This window comes from Hemibagrus wyckioides, linkage group LG10, assembly GCF_019097595.1.
Source record: "Hemibagrus wyckioides isolate EC202008001 linkage group LG10, SWU_Hwy_1.0, whole genome shotgun sequence".
Taxonomy (NCBI): Eukaryota; Metazoa; Chordata; class Actinopteri; order Siluriformes; family Bagridae; genus Hemibagrus; species Hemibagrus wyckioides.
Window position 1 is genome coordinate 19,461,204 of NC_080719.1, and position 22,676 is coordinate 19,483,879.

Below are 22,676 nucleotides of genomic sequence, written 5' to 3' on the forward strand. Positions count from 1 at the left end.
ATTCTGTGTCTTTTTAAAGCGTCTGTAATTACACTAGTGTCTGAGATTTATTTGAATGGCGTTAACAATATGGGCAGAAACGATAACAAAGCTGTCCACGAGATAACACCTCTCTTCAGCTGTGACAAGCTGCTCGAGATTTGAATAAAACAACCTGAAACCTGACAACCTGAGAAGTAACTATTTATCACTCTGCATGGGTGTATTATAGCGATTTTGTTAATTGAGTTTCTGCAGGCAAAGAAATGAAAAAAAATCTGCATTTATGGATTTCACGTCTTTCTGGGTTTTTTTTTCCCCTTTTCTTCTTCTTTCAATACTAATGGTAGTACCAGTGGCGGCTGGTGTTAATTTTGTTGATAAGAGAAGCACAGTTCTCTGTTATTGAAGTATATATATTTCTTTTTAAATTGTTACTTCTGTCTTTTGTCTCTTCTCATAAGCAGTAGAATTAAAAATCATTAGTATTGTTTGCCATGTCATGAGCTGGTAAATAGCTGGCTAAATTTCACTAAGGATGGTGGTGAGATCTAGATATATTTCCAAAGATGTACTGTACCTATGAATAACTTTAAGATGACATTATTAGGTATACAGGTGAGCATCATTTTAAAGTTAGTTGAACATCCCTTTCCAGATCTTGTCTCCTCTTTGCTCTTAGAGTAGTCTTCACTCTTCTGTGAAGGTTTTCCAATAGATGTTGGAGTGTAGCTGTGAGCATAGGATTTGTGTTCATTCAGCTACAAGAGCATCAATTCAATTTTTAATTCTCTTCACTTTATTTGCATAACGCTTTTAACAATGGACATTGTCTCAAAGCAGCTTTACAGAAGGATAGAAACAGAGAAGGAAAAAAAAAATTAATGTAAAGTTACTGTATCATCTCTATTTTGTCCCTAGTGAGCAAACCTGAGGCGACAGTGGCAAGGAAAAACTCCCTGAGATGATATGAGGAAGAACCAGACTCAGAAGGAAACCCATCCTCATTTGGGTGACACTGGACAATTCCTTGCTGTCTCAAGCTGACAGATGTAATTGCAGATCTGTGACTGTGTTATAGTCTCCAAGTGGCTCTGTCCACGGCTGTCTCCTGGTCACTGGCGGTCCAAACAGATCCATCCACAGCATCAGTGCGGTAGTGAGATCAGACACTGATGTTGTAAGAGTGAGGAGGTCTGAGGTTCAGTCAGTGTTCCAGTTCATCCAAAATGTATTCAGTGGGGTTGAATCAGAGTCAGGGCTCTGTGCAGGGATCTTGAGTTCTTCCACTCCAACCTTAACACACCATGTCTTCAAGGAGCTCTGTTCTTTATGCACAGGGGCAGTGTCATCCTGGAACAGTGTTTGAGTCTTTTAGTTCCAGTGAACGGAAATCTTAAAGCTACAGTACACAAAGACATTCTAGACAATTGTTGTAACAGTTTAGAACCGGGAAGAACCATATATAGGTGTGATGGTCAGATTTGTGTCCACAAATTTTTGTCCATATAGTGTATTTCAGAAAAACAATCGATTAATTAGTCACACAGTTTGCTTAAGGTTGGCTATTCTGGTGAAGGAGGTAGAGCTGAAACCTCTCAGCATTTTCTCACAGCATTGAAACAGTTCCTTTAATCTCCTCCTAAAAAACACTATTTTTTCTACATTAGTCCCAAATAATATTAACATTGGCATTATATCACAATGATTTGATTAACACTGACTAATGCCCCAAAAATTTGAGAAAAGAACTGCTTCAGCAGTTACAGTACTAAAGGTATATAATAAATGGCATATCTCTATTTTATGTTTCTTTTTCAGCTCCCTGCACATCCACCACTATTATTTAATGAGTACTTACTGACCTTGTCACCTGTCCGAAGCTCCAGCGTATTGGTAGGGGTCTGTATTAAAATTCAACCCTCTGGTGAAAGTAAAAGCCTTTTAATTTCCCTGTGACATTAAAACTGCATGGCTGCAGGGCAATCTCTGGTGTGCATGCAGCGCTATGCAAATTTTGAGTATGCAAGTAGCAGTGGCTCTGCATGGCTTTCTTTCAAGACTCAGTGTTATGCTGAGAAAAATGTCATACTGAGGAGAAGTTTGCAAGATATAATCTTGCATAAAATTGCTTGTAAAAATCAAGGCCTGTCAGACAGCTTATAATGTTATTCCTTGTTTCTTTTGTTCGGAGAGCACACACACACACACCCACACACACACAGACACACACACGCTCATTTGATACAATGGTATCATCTCAGGAATCGCTTCATCCCTCGATCACATGCGATTATAATTCAATTGCCACTGTCATTATGCATGAGTGGACTGCTTAAAAGTAAAGTTCATAACTGACAATCATTTAATTACAAACTAAAAATCAAATGAACTGGAGATAGATTAATTAATTGACATTTGCATGGTGATATGTGATTGATTGCAGTTCCGGGAAACGTACATACACGTGGCTTTGTAATGGTACAATATGCAGACAGTATAATCAGTCAAGAAGTTACGCATTAAATATATGGATAGATTTTTAGGATCAGGGGTTCGTTTTCACTGTTTTTATTTTGTCACATCATATTGTTAAGGGATGTGTTGAAGACATGAATCTGTACTGAGATTCGATGGGAATAGAGCACTGACATTCTACAGTGGAGGCTTGAAAATAAAAGATTCATCATTCAAACTCGTGTCTCGTGCATGCTGTGTGTTTTTTGGATTGGCCAGAAGTCAATTTGGATATGTGTTTGGAAATACCAGAGATAAACAAAAATTTATTATGATAAAACCCATTCATTTTTAGCTGACATGGAAAAGATTTTCCATCTTAAGAAAGATCTGATAAATGGTGGAATTTACAAAAAAATATTTAGTATAAATATCTTGTTCTAGTTTGTATTGATGGATATTAGAGTTGCGATTGAAAGAAATAATTCATCTACAATTGAAATTCCCTTAAACTTTTGCCAAAAATATAAAAGAAATTTTAAAATGTGAACATACTTGAAGTAGATAAATATATTGCAGTTGCAGACTGTACTGCCAGAGACACTTTTGCTCTGTGGTGCCTTTTCACTGAGAAAAAGAGAGTTTAGCATAATGCCTGACAAACAGGAATAATAGCTAGCACCTTATCTGTGCAATCAGGAGAGAATAGATGGTGTTGTCAAATTCCAGCCAGAGAAGTACACAAGGACTTTTACCCGGTGGAAAACAGCCAGTGCTTATTAACTCTGGTTCATACAGTCAAAGCACTGATACATGAGGCTGTAGCACTTGGTCCTAATCAATGAGAAATAACTACAGTGAAATAATGTCGAACTGTAGAGAGCTGGGAATCTATTCAGCCTGGAATTACTCAATACTGATGATGAAGCACACTAGCTGGAGATTACACACTGTGCTCTTGTACATTAACCTATACAGACCTATTGTAAGAATGACACTACACATATCTGTTATGAAACAGCACTCATAGTCGTATCATTTGAAAATCTACCATTTAATGTTACAAACTGGCTCTAAGTCACTTCCTGTCTAGGTTGCTGGTATGTTTAGCACCCAGGTCACGGTGCATCACGACAGCCGTTTGGATGGTAGTTCTGGAGACGAGGAGCCGAGTGACATTGATGTATGATCTCTGTTAAAGCAGTGTCTTAGTCTGTTGATTACCATGGGCTGGGACTCCTCAGCTGTTTCTGCTCTTGGGAAACGCTGATAGTTTTTTCTAATTAACCTTAGGAGCATTTTGTGCTCGCTGGCAAGAATTTGCGTATGCACTGATTTCTACTGCGCGGCTTTCTAGAGTACTTCACTGAAGATGCCAAAGGCTGTTACAACACAAATAGCTTTTTATATCCAAGTTTAGATTGTTTCATTCTTGGTCAATGGACTCAGACGTTCACTTTGTTCAAAAGGTTATCACCCTTCGCAGAGAACGTTTGAGAACGTCTTGCATCATAAAACTCAACATTGCTATAAAGATGTCTTAGCATGACATGAGATAAACAGCTCAGTAGTCCAAGCTGACCGTGTTCAGGTTTTTATCTGAGCTCACAGCGAGCCCAGCGAGGACGTGTCAGGATGTGCTTCGGCACTCGGCGCATTTACAGCACGGTATTAAAAGAGAGATGTTCAACCATTGAACATCACCCAGAGCAAAACCATCAAATCTCTCAGGAAAGAAATGGATCAAGTGAAATATAATGTGGTCGCAGCCTCCCTCTAGGCAGCTGCACTTAAAGCCTTGCATTACAAAGTGGATTGCAGCATGGTGGTGAATTGTGTCTGGGTTAGGGAGATGATGAGGTGCTGTGCCAGGCCAGGCCCTGAGCGCCAAATGTGACATAGCGAGAGAGAGAGAGAGTGAAAGAGAGAGAGAGAGAGAGAGAGAGAGAGAGTGAAAGAGAGAGAGAGAGAGAGAGGGGCCAGAGTAATTCTGCCTGCTGGAACGAGTTTTCTCTGCCTGAAGAGCCTGGGCATGCGTCCATCGTCTATCTCACAAAACAGCATTTACACACTCAATTTTTACCCACAAGTCCCATATTTCGGAGAAGTTTTTCTTTTTCAGTGACTAAATGAACAAGTATAAGGAGAATGGGAGATAGAGAAGAAGAGAGAGTCAGAATGTGCATTTGGCAGTGCTGATAAGACGTCAGAAGTGGGTCAAGGACTCTTGCGGCTCGACAATTTGCTGTAATTACAGAACTCCCAGTGCCATAAGCGGGAAGATCAAATCCGACATGGGATTTGGGAATCCATTGTGTTGCCCCCCCCCTTCTCTCTGTTTCGCTTGTTAGCCAGGCTTTTTTTTTGTTTTTTTGCTGGATTTATTTGCATAGCCATTTGTAGCCAGCTTGTGTAATTTAGACTGCAATGTTCTAAATATAATAAACAAGTCTTTAGTTTTGCAAGGACAATATAAATCCACAGAACCATCCATTTCAAGATGAGGGAGGAATTTGAAGAATAGTCTTTTTTTAATGGCCAGCAGCAAACTATTCAATTTTATGAGCCATCTAATTCCCTCTCTTTGAAGCTGAATAACATGGCAGTAAAGCTCAATGATGGAATATGGTTCCACAGGTAGGACAACATTAGCTACTGTAATGCTTCCCTCTGGCTCCAGTGCAAGGTTGTTGCCTTGACAACACTATTGGCAGGTAGAATTGACAAAGAGGCGTTCGAGCGTTAAATGTTACACGTGCACCACTTCACAAGTTATTGAATATAATACCTGCACGTGATATGCAGCCTGGGGCTTTAATTACCACCGTGCTTCCTTCAGCAAGCATTTGGAGACAGCTTTGTCATACTTTTTCCCAGCCACAGTCTATTATTTGGAACTTTGTGATAGGCACATGGTTGCAGAGAACCTTGAATCTATTCTAGGGGACTCGGGGTACAAGATGGGAGACACCCAACCCACCACAGGGCACATCACACACACACACACACACACACACACACACACAATCAGCCTACAGAGCATGTATATGGACTGCAGGAGGAAACCAGAGGATCGGGAGGAAACCTGAGAACACACAAACTCCACACACACACACACACACACACACACACATACACACACAATCAGCCTACAGAGCATGTATTTGGACTGCAGGAGGAAACCAGAGGATCAGGAGGAAACATGAGAACACACACACACACACAATCAGCCTACAGACCATGTATTTGGACTGCAGGAGGAAACCAGAGGATCAGGAGGAAACATGAGAACACACACACACACACAATCAGCCTACAGAGCATGTATTTGGACTGCAGGAGGAAACCAGGGGATCAGGAGGAAGACTGAGAACACACACACACACACACACACACAATCAGCCTACAGAGCATGTATTTGGACTGCAGGAGGAAACCAGGGGATCAGGAGGAAGACTGAGAACACACACACACACACACACACACACAATCAGCCTACAGACCATGTATTTGGACTGCAGGAGGAAACCAGAGGATCAGGAGGAAACATGAGAACACACACACACACACACAATCAGCCTACAGACCATGTATTTGGACTGCAGGAGGAAACCAGGGGATCAGGAGGAAGACTGAGAACACGCGAACTCCACACTCACACAAAGGACAGAGGTTGGAATCAAACCCCACAACCTGGGAAGTGTGAAGCAAATATGCTAACTATTAAGCCACTTGTGCCTCCGGTGTTGTTTCGTTACAACCAAAATGTCATTTTAGCTTGAAGTATGGTGGAGAATGCAGCATTAGTTTGGGGCTAATGTTGCAGCTGCCTGGACAGCTCTCAAAAAAAAAAGACATTTAATATGACAATGTCAGGGTAAGGGTTTCTTACTTCAAGCTAAATTAAATATCTGGAGGAACAGCCTTAAATTCCTTAAATGCCTTAAAATGTTTGGCGGAGGTTTCTTCTGCTACTTTCTACAGCTAGAACTCTGAAGGATTTATCAATGTGTTTAATAAAGATATAAAAAGTGTGTTCTTATTTTAAGCAGGATGTGTAGGATGTGTTGATCCAGGACGTTGTAATGGGTTCGCAGTTTTTCCTTGCAGCTGTGTATACAGAGAGACACAATGTGATTTTATGAACTGTGTTGAGGAAAAAGAAAAGCTTGAAGGCTTGAAAACAACTTTTATTGAAATGTTTCATTAATAACAAGGGACTGACCTGATTATGACTATGAGGCAGAAGTAGATTTATTCATTTCTTACAAATTTTATTTGTATAACTCATTAAACAACGCATATTGTCACAAAGCAGCTTTACAGGAGTATAAAATTCATTCAGAATAAAAATGATAAAGTTTAAAATTTAATTTATATTGATCCTCAATAAGCAAGCCAGAGGTTCCGGTGGTGAGGAAAAACTCCCTGAGACGATATGAGGAAGAAATCTTGAGAGGAACCAGACTCATCCTCAGACCCATCCTCATCTGGGAGAGTGGTGTGATTATAAATCATTTCCTTTCTGTAATTGTGTATTATATGGTCCAAAAAGTCCAATTGTGTAACCAAGAGCTTTTGAACAACTTTGAGTATGAGTGTAATTTCTGAATTCATTCAAATTTTAACATGAATTCCTTTCGGCTGAAGCCATCCAATAAATGATTAGCTTTGGCGTTCGGAGTGCATTTGGTTACCACAGAGGATCATGAGGACAGGAAAAGATGTTTGTGACTCCAAGAAGTTCCTAATAGACAAAGCTTTTATTATGAAGGCAAGGTGAGGTACTTTACCGTAATTGTTTACAATACAAGACAGACTGTCAGACAGCAACAAGGACATTTAGACGTAACATGAATTTCAATTAAGGACAGACAAGAAAATATATACAAGATTGCACATAGAAGTATTCAAATGTATATTGACATGTATATATTGTGCATAAAACTATTAGAGACCTATCGCACACTGTATAACATGAACTGTAGTGTATACAAAGAAATGGCAGAAACAACAAGGAATAAGCGTAGGCTCATTCAATTTTTTTTCCCATTTGTAATTTCCATAAACAGGCTTCCACAATCAGCAGAAACGTAGTGTTCCACAGTGTTTATTGGAAAAATGTCTGTAACCAAGGAAAAGAACAAACCGTCATTATGAGAATGATAGAAAGCGTCTGTCAATGTTTGTGTGAAACATACTCAAGCAAGTGCCATCATTCCCATGACCTGTCCTAGTTGGACAGCAAAGCCACTCATAACCAGCGCTGCCCGTTCTCCATGTTTGATTGATAACGCCTGCATGAAATTCAGAAGGTGTCAGGCCGCCTCCTGGCGCAGACGGACTCGGGGAAAATGAAATCGATCGGGGTGTGTGGAGACAAGTCGCTCCAACAGCCTCTATCGCACTTTTGTCAATAGGCCTCTACCTTTATTGATCCTGAGCGGGAAAACTTCTGCTGGCATTCTCACCGGTCTAGCTGATTAAACTGCTGCTGAAAACAAATGAGAGATTTGATTAGAGGAGAAAAACGCTGAGGTTTTAAAGCAACCAGTCAGTAAGATAAGAGATCTCTTATTTATGACTCATGGGCAGAGAGTGGCTCAGAGAAGGTTCCTCTGTTGCCAAAGATGTAAATTTGGGGACAGACTCACTTTTCCACAACAAGAACTGCATAAGCACTTTGGTTACTTTGATGAGAAGCTTTTTTTTTTTTCTTGGATGCCTCTCAGTTACTTTAATTTACACTATATTGCCAAACGTTTTGGGATGTCTGCCTTTACATGCACATGAAATATGGAGTTGGCCCACCCTTTGCAGCTATAATAGCTTCAATTCTTCTGCGAAGGCTTTCCACAAGGTTTAGGAGTGTGTTTATGGGAATTTTTGATCATTCCTCTAGAAGCGCATTTGTGAGGTCAGGCACTGATGTTGGACGAGAAGTAGTTTCCGCTCTAATTCATCCCAACCAAACTCACTCATCCTTGTCTATATGGACCTTGCTTTGTTCTCTGGTGTGCAGTCATGTTAAAACAGGAAGGGGTCATCCCCAAACCGTTCCCACAATGCTTCAAAATGTCTTGGTATGCTGAAGCATTAAGAGTTCCTTTCACTGGAGCTAAGCGACCGAGCCCAACCCCTGAAACACAACCCCACAGCATAATCCCCTCCCCCTCCCAAACTTTACACTTGGCACAATGTAGTCAGACAAGTACTGTTTTCCTGGTAACCGTGAAAACTAGACTCGTCCATCGGATTGCCAGACAGAGAAGAGTGAATCATCACTTCATAGAACATGTCTGCACTGCTCTAGAGTCCTAAAACTTTTGGCAATATAGTGTATTTTCACTAATATTAGACAATGAATTATTCCAATTATTACAGGATCATGTCCAAGTTGGAGGTTCTTCAGGACCAGAATTGAGAAATGGACATACATTTACATATAGAACATGTTTATAATTCAAAATGATGAAGCATATTGAGTTCTGGCAACAGAATAAAAGATACCTGAAGGAAAAGTGCTCATGTTCAGATTGTACTGTAAATTCTTTGTATATTATGTTATTTATTATATTCAGATCCTGCATTTGGACAGTTCACACTTCCAGCGCTGGCAGCTTTACATTGTCCAGATCACATGCTGGCAGCTGAATTGAATATCTTCCAGTTCTGGAGAGCATCGTATCTTTTGTACACATAAACTCTTTAAAAGTCTTTAATAATTTATTTTTTCCTGTTACATTTCTCATAAAAAAATGGTTAAAAAGTTCAGTTGATTCTGAATATGAAAGCTGGTGATTGCATGTGATTAAGAAAACGCAGCATGTTTGTGTGTGTGTGTGGAATGACTACGTTGTTATTAGGTGAAGAAGGGGATTCGTCTTCCCTGTGGGTGAGCACTTTAAATAGTGTAAGAAGTGGCAGACTTAATTTCCCCATGCACAATTACACACATCACCTCTCACCGGAGCCATCAGGCAAAGTCAGAGGAGGTAGAAAAGAGGCTTAATAAAACTTTTTTTGTTGTTTTTTCAAACCTCTACCTTTTTTCCATTGCTGGTTTATGCTTCATGATGGGAAGAGTCATGCTACGTTGGTTTGAATGAAGTGAAGTACAGAAGATGAGTTAATACCTACTGCTCACAGAGAATAAAAAATGCATTTACCTTATCTGAATAGTATTTAATAGATGCAAAAGAAGGGGCAGGGCATTTGTAGCAGTTTTACATGGATACCTAAATCTTTGCAATACAGAAATATTTCATTACATCATAGACACTTAGACTTTACTTAGACATTTAGACTTTTAGAAATTTAATTCACTTATTTGCTATAAAATAAAATATTCTTGGTGGCCGCAGAGAATTTATTATTATTATTATTTTTTTGAAATTGCTTAATATGGAGTAGAATCTGAAACTCTGGCAACCCTTTTATTAATATCCACTGTTCACAGTGCCAGCATGATTCCTGTCCTGATGAGCTTGTTGCAGTTTCCGCTCAACAGTCCCTCCAGGATTTCCTCACAAAAAAAAATGAATGCAAACTCCATGATATTCAGAGGAACTTTTATAAATGACTGCAGATTTTCCACAGATCTGGTTTAGGACATGTGTGACATCATCACAACATTCATTCATTCAATCCCTTGCATATGCAATCCCTCGAACAAGAGTACAGCTATCCTAGAATATCATTACATATGTGTCTTTGCTGGTTTAAAAGAAGAATCCTGTGATTGCAATTTGCAAATTCAAGTAGTTTATCCATCAAACATTTTTGGCCAAAACAATTGGCAAAAAAAAAAAATTTCTGGGACTGATTTCTTATGTTGTAAAATAGACCGTGCTTCTTCATGATTGTGTAACATCTAGAACGGCAAGGAATAAGACAAATACTACCTCAGATTTGTCAAAGAGCAATCAAAAGTCACTGACCAATCAAAAGAGGTGATAAGTATTTCAACAGAATTTCAAATATGGACATTTGTTGAAAGATTGTTATATATGTGTCTGTATATGTATTGTGAGTTCTTGTCTGCTGGGAAAATGCTACTTGAAGTAGATTTCCCTGGAGTGTTGCAATGTTGTCCTCAAGTGAGTAAACCCTGGGTTTGATGAAAGAGCTAGTTTTGTGGTAAGGTGCGGCATGCTGTACGGGAATGATGTATGGTCCTGCGGCTGGATGATGTGTTTGTTTGTTCAGCGCACACGTGAGAAGAATCTCGCTGGGCCAGGACGCTATTAGGACCCAAGCTCACAGTCTTATCTCATCTGATAAGACACACACTGAGCAAGAAAGTGCTTCCTCTCAAATACAGCGCAGACAGAGGAGAGTGGAGAGATAGAGGAATGGAGAAGAAAGGAGGAGTGCGGTGTCCTCGAAGATAGGACAGGTGAAGGAGAAAGGCAACTCTCGAAGATGGGGCGAATCTCTGGATGGTTAAATGCTTGGGGCTGTTGACTGTCTATCTATCTATCTATCCCGGAGTGTAGCTTTTTACACCTGGTACCGCAGACAGGCGCTAAAAAGAAACGTGTGCGTTCTTGTACTTGATGACACTGCAGGATGTGTGAAAGATTAGTGCGAGTATTTTGGAAATAAGTGAATTATTAATCTTGTGGTGAACTCATTTAGAGATAAAATGATTCAATGTCTAAATAGCCTTCAGTATTATCTGTTTGGAGCATAATAGGCTCTTTTTAACTTGAACTCATAAATCAATGTACCCAATTTCATATCTGTACGTGGACGAGGCTTATCGCAGACCTCCAATAGTGCTGGAGAATCAAACTACCTTAGGAGTGGAGTTGATTCAGGCCTCTGCTTCACGTTATTTCACTCTGTTGATGCCACGTGTGAACTGTGTGCAAAATACAGATGAGGGCCGAAGCCGTATTTTTTATCAGGTCGCTCAGTTTATTGTTCAGAAGATTTTTACAGACTTAAAAACTGGACTGCTTTGTTGCAGTAAAAGTAGACCACTAGAATGTATTTTCTCTGCGTACACTGACCTTCAAGGATCCGGATCCCATTTCTTGGACCTGGATCAGATGTGATGACATTTGAAGATTTCCTGTGCACTTGATTTCTGTTGGTTTTTTAGTTTGCATTATATTACCACCTACTGAAACTTCTATGCCTGTGCAGCCTGCTTCTGGTAGTCAGTCCAGCACACATCTAGCCATAATAATTCAACTAACTCTAGAAATTCTGCTTGTCTTCAGCTTGATCTCTGCTTGAGTTTGATCCAGTTCAGCTGGTTGGGGCTAATAGAAAATGACAGAAGAGCTCAGTAGCGGGGCAGCTTGCGCAGATGTCAGTGACGATTTCACTTAATTTCAGAGCAGACAAAAGAGAATCTGACAGATTAAATGGCTAAAATGAATTAGCAGAAGATGCAGCTGGGTTTGGGTCACGTTAACTGGCCCACATTTGTGTCACTCTGTGGATTAAATATCTACCCCCACATTCTAGGCAATTCACTATAGCATCCATCACCGTGGGTTATGTCCAAATTGTGCGATTCTCTGTTCTCAGAAGATTTGAATTTCTTTACAAACCATTCAAGATGCTGTTATGACAGACATATCACAAAATAGATATAGAACCGTTGCTGATCCTCTGAATGAATTTAGCCACACACAATCGCAATTAAATGCGGTGAGAATCCGCAATCCAAGAAGAGTGAGAATCGAGCATCATAAAAACAACACGGACGTGAAATTTTACAATATAGACAACAAAACGTATTCTGTAACTTATTGCACTAACATAGTGCGTAAAGGGAGTCTGTCTGCTTTGACAAAAAATAAATAAAAATAATAAACATAATCCATTTTCAACTCACTTTTCTTTTTGTGATAATTTTTCTCTCCAGCTGTTTTTTTTTTGTCTTTTTTTTTAGCCCATTGTACATTTACAGTACATTTGTTCTGTAAAAATCAAACCACAAAAACACACTACATGTAGAGGCACAGGGCTTGGTTTGAAACAGCATGGTTCTTGCAGCTGGAATGACCTTGGTTTTTCTCAGGAGGTCTCTGAGTTGCATAAGTTGGTGTTGTAGTCCGATCGGCAGAATAGTCACATGTCTGTGTCTCCGTCGTAGGCCAGTGCTAAGGCCCTCGGTGTCCTGTTGGAGTTCAGGTGATCTTTAGGGTTTTTGCTAGTAGAACACACACACACACACAAATCAGGCAGGAAATGTATATCATGCACTTCCAATTTCTACCACGAGAGAGCAGCACTTTCCTAGGAAATGATGTATAATTATCCGTCTGGTTCTGTAAAGGTTCTGGTTCTGTTTTTATCGCCACATTAAGCTTTAAAATCTATTAAACACTCAAATTATAGTTGAATAATTTTGATTATAGCTGTGTTGGAAGTTTCTGCGATATTTGATTGTATATTATTACATATGCATTTTTTTTATAACTTTATAAATTACAAACAAATAAGGACATTCCTTGACAGCAGTGACTCGAATAAATAATGAAAAAGATAAAAAAAAAGAATAAAAGAAAATCCATGGGAAAAAACATATACTAAATAAATAAATAAATAAATAAATAAATAAATAAAAACAACAACAACAACAACAACAATAATAATAATAATAAATAAAAAAAACACAGGGAATAAGTAAAAGTTACTTATAAATCAGTTCAGCATTCAGGTTCAGAATCAGGCCATCATATAGTCCATTTTATAAATAGATTTAAGTTTTTCAATCCACTGGGCCAGTTTTGGAGGATGTGGCTTCATCCAGTTAATTGTTATGGTTTTTCATGTACTTAATGTAGAATATATTTCTACTTTTTACTAATTCAATATTAGTCAGTCACATTTTTGGCTTTCAGTGAGAGACGGGTGTTTTTCCCTCTGTTGCACAGAATTTTAATTGTTGAAGATAACACCTTCAAATTTTAGATGCTTATGAACAAGCCCTTGGGGCATCTCAGTGACCAGAAATGGGTTTGATATCATCATTTACTTTAAATATTTGTGTGGAAAAAAAAATGTTTTGGATCCTTTCTATGAAAAACAGAAAAACTTATGAAACACTACAAATTTTTAAAGCCCTGAGTGTCTACTTTCATATGATCCTCATATTAACCACTACTGAGGATATTTAGGATTGTGACATGACAAAGACAGTCAATGCTGAACACAGACACAGCCATAACAGGCGCAAATTCCTCTTTTTGGCCACTGAGAAAAGATTAAAGATAATCACTACAGTCTACAAGAACCGGTAGCACTACATACTAATATTGATATTATTATACAGTAAATAACACTTACCACAGTAGAAAGGACATTGCGATGATGAGTAAGATCATGATGAATCCACCTGCCATTAGCCCGTACACCCACAGCCTGACCCGTCCATCTGGTAATTAACACAGAGAAGGCAGATTCATAAAAATGACCCTTAGCTGCTGATCTGTAAACAGCAGAAATGATGAAAAACTAGAAAATCGTCCAGAATCCCGATGTGTTTAATACAGGGAAAAATATACAGGATAGTACATTAGAAACAGTGCAGTAGTGTAGGGAGATGAATGTAGATTTTTTTACCAGGTCCGAGTGGCTGCAGAGTCCAGGCTCTGTTCTCATTCTGCTCGTGTAGACGCCTCAGACGGCCGCCGCTTCTCTTTGCGTTCGAATTCTTATAGTCCGACCCTGGGGTTTTCGTACAGTAATCCAGGAAACCATTAGAAGTCATGACCTCGGTGAAGCCCTTCTCACAGCCACACATACCACTCTGACAGGAAGAAAGAAAGAAAGAAAGAAAGAAAGAAAGAGAGAGAAAGAGAGAGAGAGAGAGAGAGAGAGAGAGTGAGATTAGTGTGCTTTGCATGGAATACCAGGCATTTCTAAGTGAGAAGACTGCTATCACAAGTTTGCTTACATAACAATAACCTGATGTTGATGAAACAATATCTGTACACTTACTTATTTTAATATTCCAAACAACCATGTGGCAAGATGTGAAATGTGTTAAAAATAAAGTAATAAAAAAAACAGTATTGGTTACCTGTGTACAGAAGGAGAAGGGCTTGTTACATGCTGGACTGCACTGATGCACAGTAGAGGGTTTAGTCTGGAGAAAACACCCTCCTAACAAGAAAAATACATTACAATGATCATTCACTCCTTCATCAAATAATCAATTCATGTATTAATCTGTGTTTGATAGAAATATGCACTGTAAAAGAACAGTTGGTGTTTTTTAGAGCTGCAAAATGACTTTAATTTGAGCTTAAAACATTGAAAAAACCCTCTTCGCACTGAACCACAGCTTCTTCAGAAACCAGTCAGAGAAATTAGTCAGAAAATGAAGCAAGAGGCAAATATGATGCTACCGCCACCATGCTTCATGCTTCACTGTATTTTGAGTGCTTTGAAATTCTATGACTTCTGGAAGCTCTTAAAATGACAACCTGCACATTTGAACAATTTTAGGCTTTCTCTCTACTGTAATGGCTGAATTCAGAATCCTCAGCTCACATGCAGCATCTCTAGGAAACACGAATGTGACTTTCACTATATGAAATACTTCAATAATATGCAAATAGCATTTCTACCAGTGACATTAACCCCGTCAGAGCGCTGACACCACACTGCTCTCTGATTTTCTTTCCAGTCGCCTGTGACCCATTCATAACTGAGGCAGGTTCCTCCTGCACATGGACACATACAAAAATGTCAGTAAGTATACACTACTTAATGAATGTGTATTAATGTTAATTTCATAGCTATCCAGCACTTTCTGGCATCTTGCATAATGCCATCTTGGTAATTCCCCCATCTGGCTGACACCACTAACCACTCACGTTGGCACGGTCGTGTTTCGTAGACTTGACTCGGACAGGAGGCCTTGTTCTCTGGCACCTGGACAATCACTGCTCTGGATCGAGCCTGATGCCCCAACATCTCAAAGCTCCGTCCATCCAGACAAAGCAGCTGGCACACACTCCAGGGTGACCAGCTGGTCAGATGACAGTCTCCTGATGAGATGTGACAAGTAAGCAAAGTGATTCAAGATGATGCTAAAAGCTTCATCAAATTAAATAAGATGATTTTATTATCTATATCTTCACATCTATGAACATGGAGTATCTATCTGTTTATGAACCTAAATAGTATTTAGACAGAAATTATTTGCACCTGGGTGATAAAAGAAATATGTTTTATCTGACCTCAGTTGCAATCTTTAACATAAATGAAAATATTATAGCGCTATAATATACAGCGTTAATGGACTTGACTAACATGTCAAGTTTTCTATTAATTAGTGGAATACACATTTGTTAATATTAATAATAATGACAATGGAAGTGTTTTAGTTGTTGTTTAATCACAAAATGAACCCCCCAACCATTCACCTTTGTTACAGAACTCAAATAATACTAATTTTGTAAGTCCCTGACAAAAAAAAGCACCAATATGTGGGTGCGAGGGCTAATTATTGTTAAATAATTTGCTAGCAAACTTTACTAATAATCTTACTAATACAAAGTTAATATAAGCAAAATTGAACAAATTTAACTTGCCTACTGGTTTACAATATAATAAGCACTGCTTAGCTAGCTTGCAAGCAATTTGTTGGAGAGGAGGCATTAGCTAAACTGACTAGCAGGTAAAATTGCTGTGTTTAGGTAGCTTGCTACTCTATTCTGTAAGTTCTGTTACACATATGAATATTTGGTGTTTAATGATGATGCAGATGTACTGTACTGTGAAAAAGAAAGAAAGAAAGAAAGACTTTGACTTTCTTTTTTGGTGTTTAATGATCATGCAAATGTACTGTGTGTCCTTCTATATGCTAATAATAAGAGAATATTATAAAATATTAGCCTTGCTGTCAAGTTAGGAAAACAATAAGCGCTTATTCTCTGAGGCATCAGCAGCTGTACCTCATATGGAAACCTATCAGTCTTTTTCTTTTCCATGATAATGTGTAAGTAGTGAAGGTGTATTAGGGTTTTTGACCTGGACAGGGGATAGAGCAGGGCTGATGAAGCTCTGTCGTCATGGCTTTGTTTAATCCGTTCTCCACACAGTGCTCCTCCTGCACAGCTTTGGGATAAGGAGGCCCGGAAAGAGAACCCCAGTGCACCACACAGGACACGTTCCTCTCTTTCACCCCATCACCACACTCCGCACCCTGAATATATACACACACTGGCATGTTTATTATGATCAAGACTTCATTATATATATGAAATGGTTCTATTCAAGAGTATTAAGGGTCATTAGGTTCTTCTACACTCTCAGAAAAAAAAAATGTTTGCACTAAAATACAAGTATGTATCTTTTACCTAGAAAGGTGCATCTGATACTTTACCTTTAAAGCCTTAATTAAAAGACATCTGTGGTTCAAATAAATCTTTTTTTTTATCCATATGTCCAGGTGAATGACACATATTGAAGTCTAGTCCACTTTTCTTTCTTTTTTTCTTTCTTTTTTTTTTTTTTACTTACAATGTACTTGAAACTCTTTCTGGATGTCAAATCTACTCTTGTAGGATAGATTCCCCCTGTGGCACATTATTGCTTAGGCATTGAAAATATTTCATCACTGACACACCAGTTTACATCTCGAGTTATAGTAGTATTTACTGACACATTCTGCTTTATTTTACATTTGCTATTTTCTCATTTTGGACTTTTATGACTGCAGTGGAGTCGTATGAGATTAGAGCTAGAAAGATTTATTGGGTGTATCTACTTCGCTATTGCATTATTACTACTGCACTATGTAAGAGTGTAATCAGTCATTTATTTTGAAGAAACTAACTTCTTTGAAACTCAAAACAATTCCAGTATGTCCTTTTAGAGTGCCACCAAAACACATGCACACACACAAATCTGTCCCCAACTTTAGAACTTTTTTTTTTAATGAATGAATGAATGAATGAATGAATGAATGAATCATTCATTCATTCATTCATTCATTCATTCATTCATTCATTCATTCATTCATTCATTCAATCATTCATTCATTCATTCATTCATTCATTCATTCAACCAACTAACCAACCAACCAATGAATCAATCAACCAATCAATCAATCAATCCATCATTCCATCAATCAATTCATCAGCCATTAATTTACTCAATCAATCAATCAATCAATCAATCAATCAATCAGTCAAGGAATACTTATATATGCTTATATATATATATATATATATATATATATATATATATATATATATATATATATATATATACTCTAGAATATATAGATCTTTTAGATAGAAATAGGTAGAAAGAAATAGATAGAAATTTTGCCCCACTGTAATCACATATTTGTCCCCAATATTTTTATCTCACAAGCTATTTTGCTATGTTCCTAAATTGTGCAACATCAAACTAATTTATCATAAAAAGTGTCACTTTAAATTTTTTATTTAATTTTTGTCCCTCATTTCCCAAGTACAAAAAAATCGTACATTAATACTCCAGACTATATACACAACACAACTTCAAATACTCATTTTTAAGCACTTTTGTCTCTATAGTGTTCTGTTAAATCAGACCTATACTAATCAAGTGTAAAATTATCATCATCGCATACATTCACTGGTCGATTAATTAGGAACACCTGCACATCTTCTCAGTCAATCATGTGGCAGCAGCACAACATATAAAATCATGCAGATACAGCTGATGAGCCGCATTCAGTGCTCCCATCTAATGATAGATAAAAGGAGGGAGGGATTGTGATGTCATTGATTTTGGATTCAGATGAGATTTGAGGTTTGTGTATTTCAGAAAGTGCTGATCTCCTGTGGTTTTCGCTCATCGCTCTTTTGAGTTTACAGTGTGGCAGAAACAACGAAAAAAACAACAAAATATTTTGCTGATGGAATGACTGTATGAATGAGCAGGCATATACTTAAGTTTCAGTTTGTGTGCTTTCCGTGAGTCTGTATTCTGTACAACAGGAATTGTGCTTGTACCTCCACTCTGCAGGAGTTCCAGTCTCCCAGCATCCAGCTGTAACAGGGCCGAATGGGACACGGTTTTGTTTGAGAGAGCTGAGAAGGACAGGGCCTTCCACCTTCTCCTGCCTGATGTAGAACTAATCTGGAACGTGTCATCTGACCTGACACACACACACACACACACTATACTCCCAGGAGCAACAGCATTATATATGCAGTTCACTGTAATGAGCACCTGGAGCAAAGTTTCCTCCATGGGGTAAATGAAGACACGTGTCGATGTAACAGGTTTTAATTAAATCATAATGAGTCAATACTTTAGAGGATTACAACTCTATGTGACGTGAAAGGTATTACTTTTTTAAGTTCTTAAGTACATACCAGACAGACAAATAAAAGTGCAAATCCCCCTACAAATGAACAGCATACGGTAAATTCACATTTCTGCAATTAATTTCAATTTTCAGTTGACTTAAGGAAGGCTTATGCGTGGACTATTAATAAGCTCTGATCGCAAACTGAACAATGGAGTTCTGAAGTCATCGCAGCTTGAGCTGTTAGCTAGCAGAGTGCTTTTAGTAACAGTTATTAAAGTGCAAATGTGAGAAAAATCAGAAAATGGGTTAATTTGTTGACCGACAGATACTTAACCCTCGCATCAGCTTCTACACAACAATACAATTTGCAAATATCTTTAAATGACCCTAAATAAGACTGGACATTTGCATTGCACACATTGTATATTAATATTGTGACCGTAGTGCACACACTCCACCACACGCAAGCCACACAAAACCGCACCTTGCCCATCTGAAACAGCAGTGCTGAACAAACAGCGGCATTTCAGCACCAAGGCCAGCGCATCTGAGTGTGGCTGCAAGGCGGGGTGGCTGAAAGCCCACCAAAAACTGGAGCACTCCCTTAGTCTTCACCCTCCCGGAGAAGACCCTTGGAGGGAGCCAGGCTCAGAAGTAGGGGGCGGTAAGATTTGAGTTTTGGATGATGCCTAATGCTACATGCTGTCTTTGGCTGTGTTTTCAGAGTTGACGGCCTGAAGAGGACGCCGCTCCCCAACCTGCTGAGCCCAAGTCACTCTCCTGGGGTCTGCCTTTCTGCCTTCACCCACGCTACACTGAAGCCTCCAGCACTGCCATACATGCACTTTCCACAGAGTGACGGCTTTTCTTTATTTTTTTCCTGATTCCTTTCTTGTGCATGTCGTTTGAATAAAAGAGCACTATTTTCCCCTCTAAAAATGACATTTCCTAGGTGGTACTAAGTGTGTAGGTGTGTGATAAAATGAATAATAATAGAAAAAAAACACTAGAGCACAAAAACAGTGTCATTAGTATGTAATTTAAGATGACAATATGGCAGCTGTCCTGACAACAGCATACTAAAATATATAAAAACAACATTATGTGAAGTAGGATAAGACTGGACAAAAAACAGCATTACAAGAAGCACTGTAAACTGTGATGTCCTACTTTGTGCTCCACAGGTGTGTGAACACTCGGACCAGAGCGACCAATCAGAGAGCAGGCAGTCAACAGGACAGCTCACTTCACATGGAGCAGACAGCTTCCCTCGTGAAGGACCCCACTGGTGTTAGATCACAGAGAAGGATCACAGGGAATCGATCAGTTTTCAGTGATGTATGAGGTATAATGTAAGAAAAGAATACTGTGTTTATGTGTTCATCACCTCTTTGCACATGCTGAGTTCTACAAGCTTTCCGGTACTATCCATGCAGTTCAGCAGACGCGTCTTTGTGCCTTGGCCACATACTGCGTTGTCACTGAGACGGCAACTGCTCCAGTCTTTGAAACATATCATTTCTGAAGTTACTATATTACATGCTTATATACAGATATTTATACCACAGTATAAATTGTTTACAGTGGACAATGGATTGCTCCATCATCTGTAGAGAGATGGCCAACTGCTGCTTTATATTACAATGATCTTAGGTATCGGAACATTCTGAGGTGATGTGAAGCTTCAACAGAATCAACATATCCAGTGTGAACATCCTCAAATCCTTGATTTCATTGTTTTCATTTAGTTTCCACCATAGATAGATAGATAGATAGATAGATAGATAGATAGATAGATAGATAGATAGATAGATAGATAGATAGATAGATAGATAGATAGATAGATAGGAAGAGGGAAATTATGTAATAGCACCAAAGATATAAGAAAGCCGATTTTGTTCCTTTTTATTTATTTATTTTTATCAGGAGGCATTTCCATTCACAATTCAGCCCTCCTATTGTTCAAACCTGTTGACTGTATATGCAGGTAGAAAGGACATGATTCATAATCACACTCTCCAGTGCTTATAATAATTTATAATCGCACTCTTCAGTGTTCATGATAAGTTATTATCACACTCTCCAGTGTCACCCAAATGAGGATGAGGTTCCCTTTTGAGTCTGGTTCCTCTCAAGGTTTCTTCCTCATATCATCTCAGGGAGTTTTTCCTTGACACAGTCGCCTCAGGCTTGCTCATTAGGCATAAATACAAATAAATTGAAATATAAGTCTAATATTAATCTTGAACTTTTTATTCTTTATTTCTTATTTCTAGGGGCAGTGGTGGCTCAGGATCGGGGTTCAAGCACCACCAAGTTCCACTGTTGGAGCAGTTGAGCAAGGCCCTTAACCGTCTCTGCTCCTGGGGCGCTGTATCATAGCTGCCCCTGCGTCCTGACCCCCACTTCCTCAGCTGGGATATGCGAAGAAAAGAATTCCACTGTTCTGTAATGTGATGTGTGGCGATAATAAAGGCTTCATGCCCTCAGTTAGTTAGTTAATTAGTTATGTTCTGTAAAGCTGCTTTTGAGACAGTGTCCATTATTAAATGCGCTATACAAAACTGAATTGAATTGAATGAAATTTAAACCATATGTCTGTAACACTAGCAATGTTATAGCAAGAGGAGTGTGTTTATGTGTGTTTTTGTGTATAAGTACCTGAATAAGCGTAAGAGTATGAGAGACAGGTATTGTTGGTACAGGACTGTGTCTGATTCAGCTCAGGACAGGTGTGTCCTCTCCCTGGCATCCTCAGTACTCTTTTACTCCTCCATCTTAATTCCTTCTCATTACAGCCCTGGACACACACACACACAGAGATTGTCTTAATAAGCTTCTTATAGCTGCCAAATCTAACTCTAACATTAACCTCAGTAACCAAAATCAAATCTTTCCAGAAAGGCAGTTTTTCATGTATGGACCTTGAAACAATGTCCTCATAATAGTCAACACTGTCAGGTTGTCCTGTCCTTTCAGAGACTTTAAAAAAAAGAAGAAGAAGAGTCAATCAATCACTCACCATAGGACATTCAGACCACAGGCTCCATTCTGATATGACGCACTGGCCAGGGCAAGGCAGGTAGCAGGCTTGAGCTGTGATTGGCTGATCATCCTGACCACACAAAGAGTCATTCACGCTGATGCGCCTGTCCTCTTCCTTCCTCACACACCTGCAGTACAAATCCCATCATGCACTGCAAGATTCATTTTTATTCATTAATCATAAAGATGACAAAATAGAGTTGAAAGAGTTCACGAGTTGTTCCTCTTAAAGCATGTTTTTAAATTATAAACAAATATGTTCCCTTTATAAATTCAATGCTCAAGCATCCTACATATCCTACTTAAATTATTTCTCAGGCATCTGAACAATAAACTCTTCTCTCTGTTGTGCTCAGGGAAGTGCTTCTTATCCCTGAAGGCCAATACAGATACAATGAGGAGGAGCTTCTTTATGCAGACCATTGAGACCTCAACCTCAACCAGAAAAACACTTGTGGCCTCGTCTGCTCATCACTCAGTACATTAACTGGATTTGAACACAACATACATAGGACATACACTTAATGCGCACACAATTGTACACATCTGCACTTTACTCCTAATAGTCATTGTCACGAATCTCGCATGTTTTTATGTTTATTTTGTTTGCACAGCTTCTGTTTTGTTCTGATCTCCGCCCCTTTATTGCCACTCCTTGTTGCTCTAATGTGTCTCGATTATTCTTACTTGTTTTGAGTTTTCTTTTCGATTAGTCTGTCTATTTAAACCCTCAGCGTGTCTTGAATTCTCTGCAGTTTTGTGTGATTTACGCTTCACGCCTGTCAATAACAAGCTCTTTGTTTTGCACACAGTTCAGTTCCCGGTTCTTATTTTTCTGTATTTTTACCATTGCATGTTATAAACCCGTTTCTTAACCTCTGCTTGTGTTCTGGATTTCAATTTTGCCTCACGT

At 38.8% G+C, this 22,676-nt stretch overlaps 1 protein-coding gene across 2 annotated transcripts in view; it reads right to left on the reverse strand.

Moving 5' to 3' along the window:
• Nucleotides 1-9,798: 9,798 nt before the first annotated feature.
• Nucleotides 9,799-22,676, reverse strand: part of thsd7bb (thrombospondin, type I, domain containing 7Bb) — a 93,020-nt gene continuing 80,142 nt past the window's right edge. For both annotated transcript variants that reach the window (XM_058400263.1, XM_058400261.1), the window contains exons 17-28: nucleotides 21,741-21,891; nucleotides 21,380-21,518; nucleotides 20,106-20,221; nucleotides 19,889-20,003; nucleotides 18,417-18,562; nucleotides 16,441-16,615; nucleotides 15,282-15,455; nucleotides 15,033-15,128; nucleotides 14,483-14,565; nucleotides 14,023-14,209; nucleotides 13,747-13,834; nucleotides 9,799-12,607 (exon numbers count right to left, since the gene is read on the reverse strand). In XM_058400263.1, the coding sequence (XP_058256246.1) occupies nucleotides 12,526-12,607; nucleotides 13,747-13,834; nucleotides 14,023-14,209; nucleotides 14,483-14,565; nucleotides 15,033-15,128; nucleotides 15,282-15,455; nucleotides 16,441-16,615; nucleotides 18,417-18,562; nucleotides 19,889-20,003; nucleotides 20,106-20,221; nucleotides 21,380-21,518; nucleotides 21,741-21,891 (1,552 nt within the window). In that variant the 3' untranslated portion in view covers nucleotides 9,799-12,525. The remainder of the gene's footprint in view (nucleotides 12,608-13,746; nucleotides 13,835-14,022; nucleotides 14,210-14,482; nucleotides 14,566-15,032; nucleotides 15,129-15,281; nucleotides 15,456-16,440; nucleotides 16,616-18,416; nucleotides 18,563-19,888; nucleotides 20,004-20,105; nucleotides 20,222-21,379; nucleotides 21,519-21,740; nucleotides 21,892-22,676) is intronic.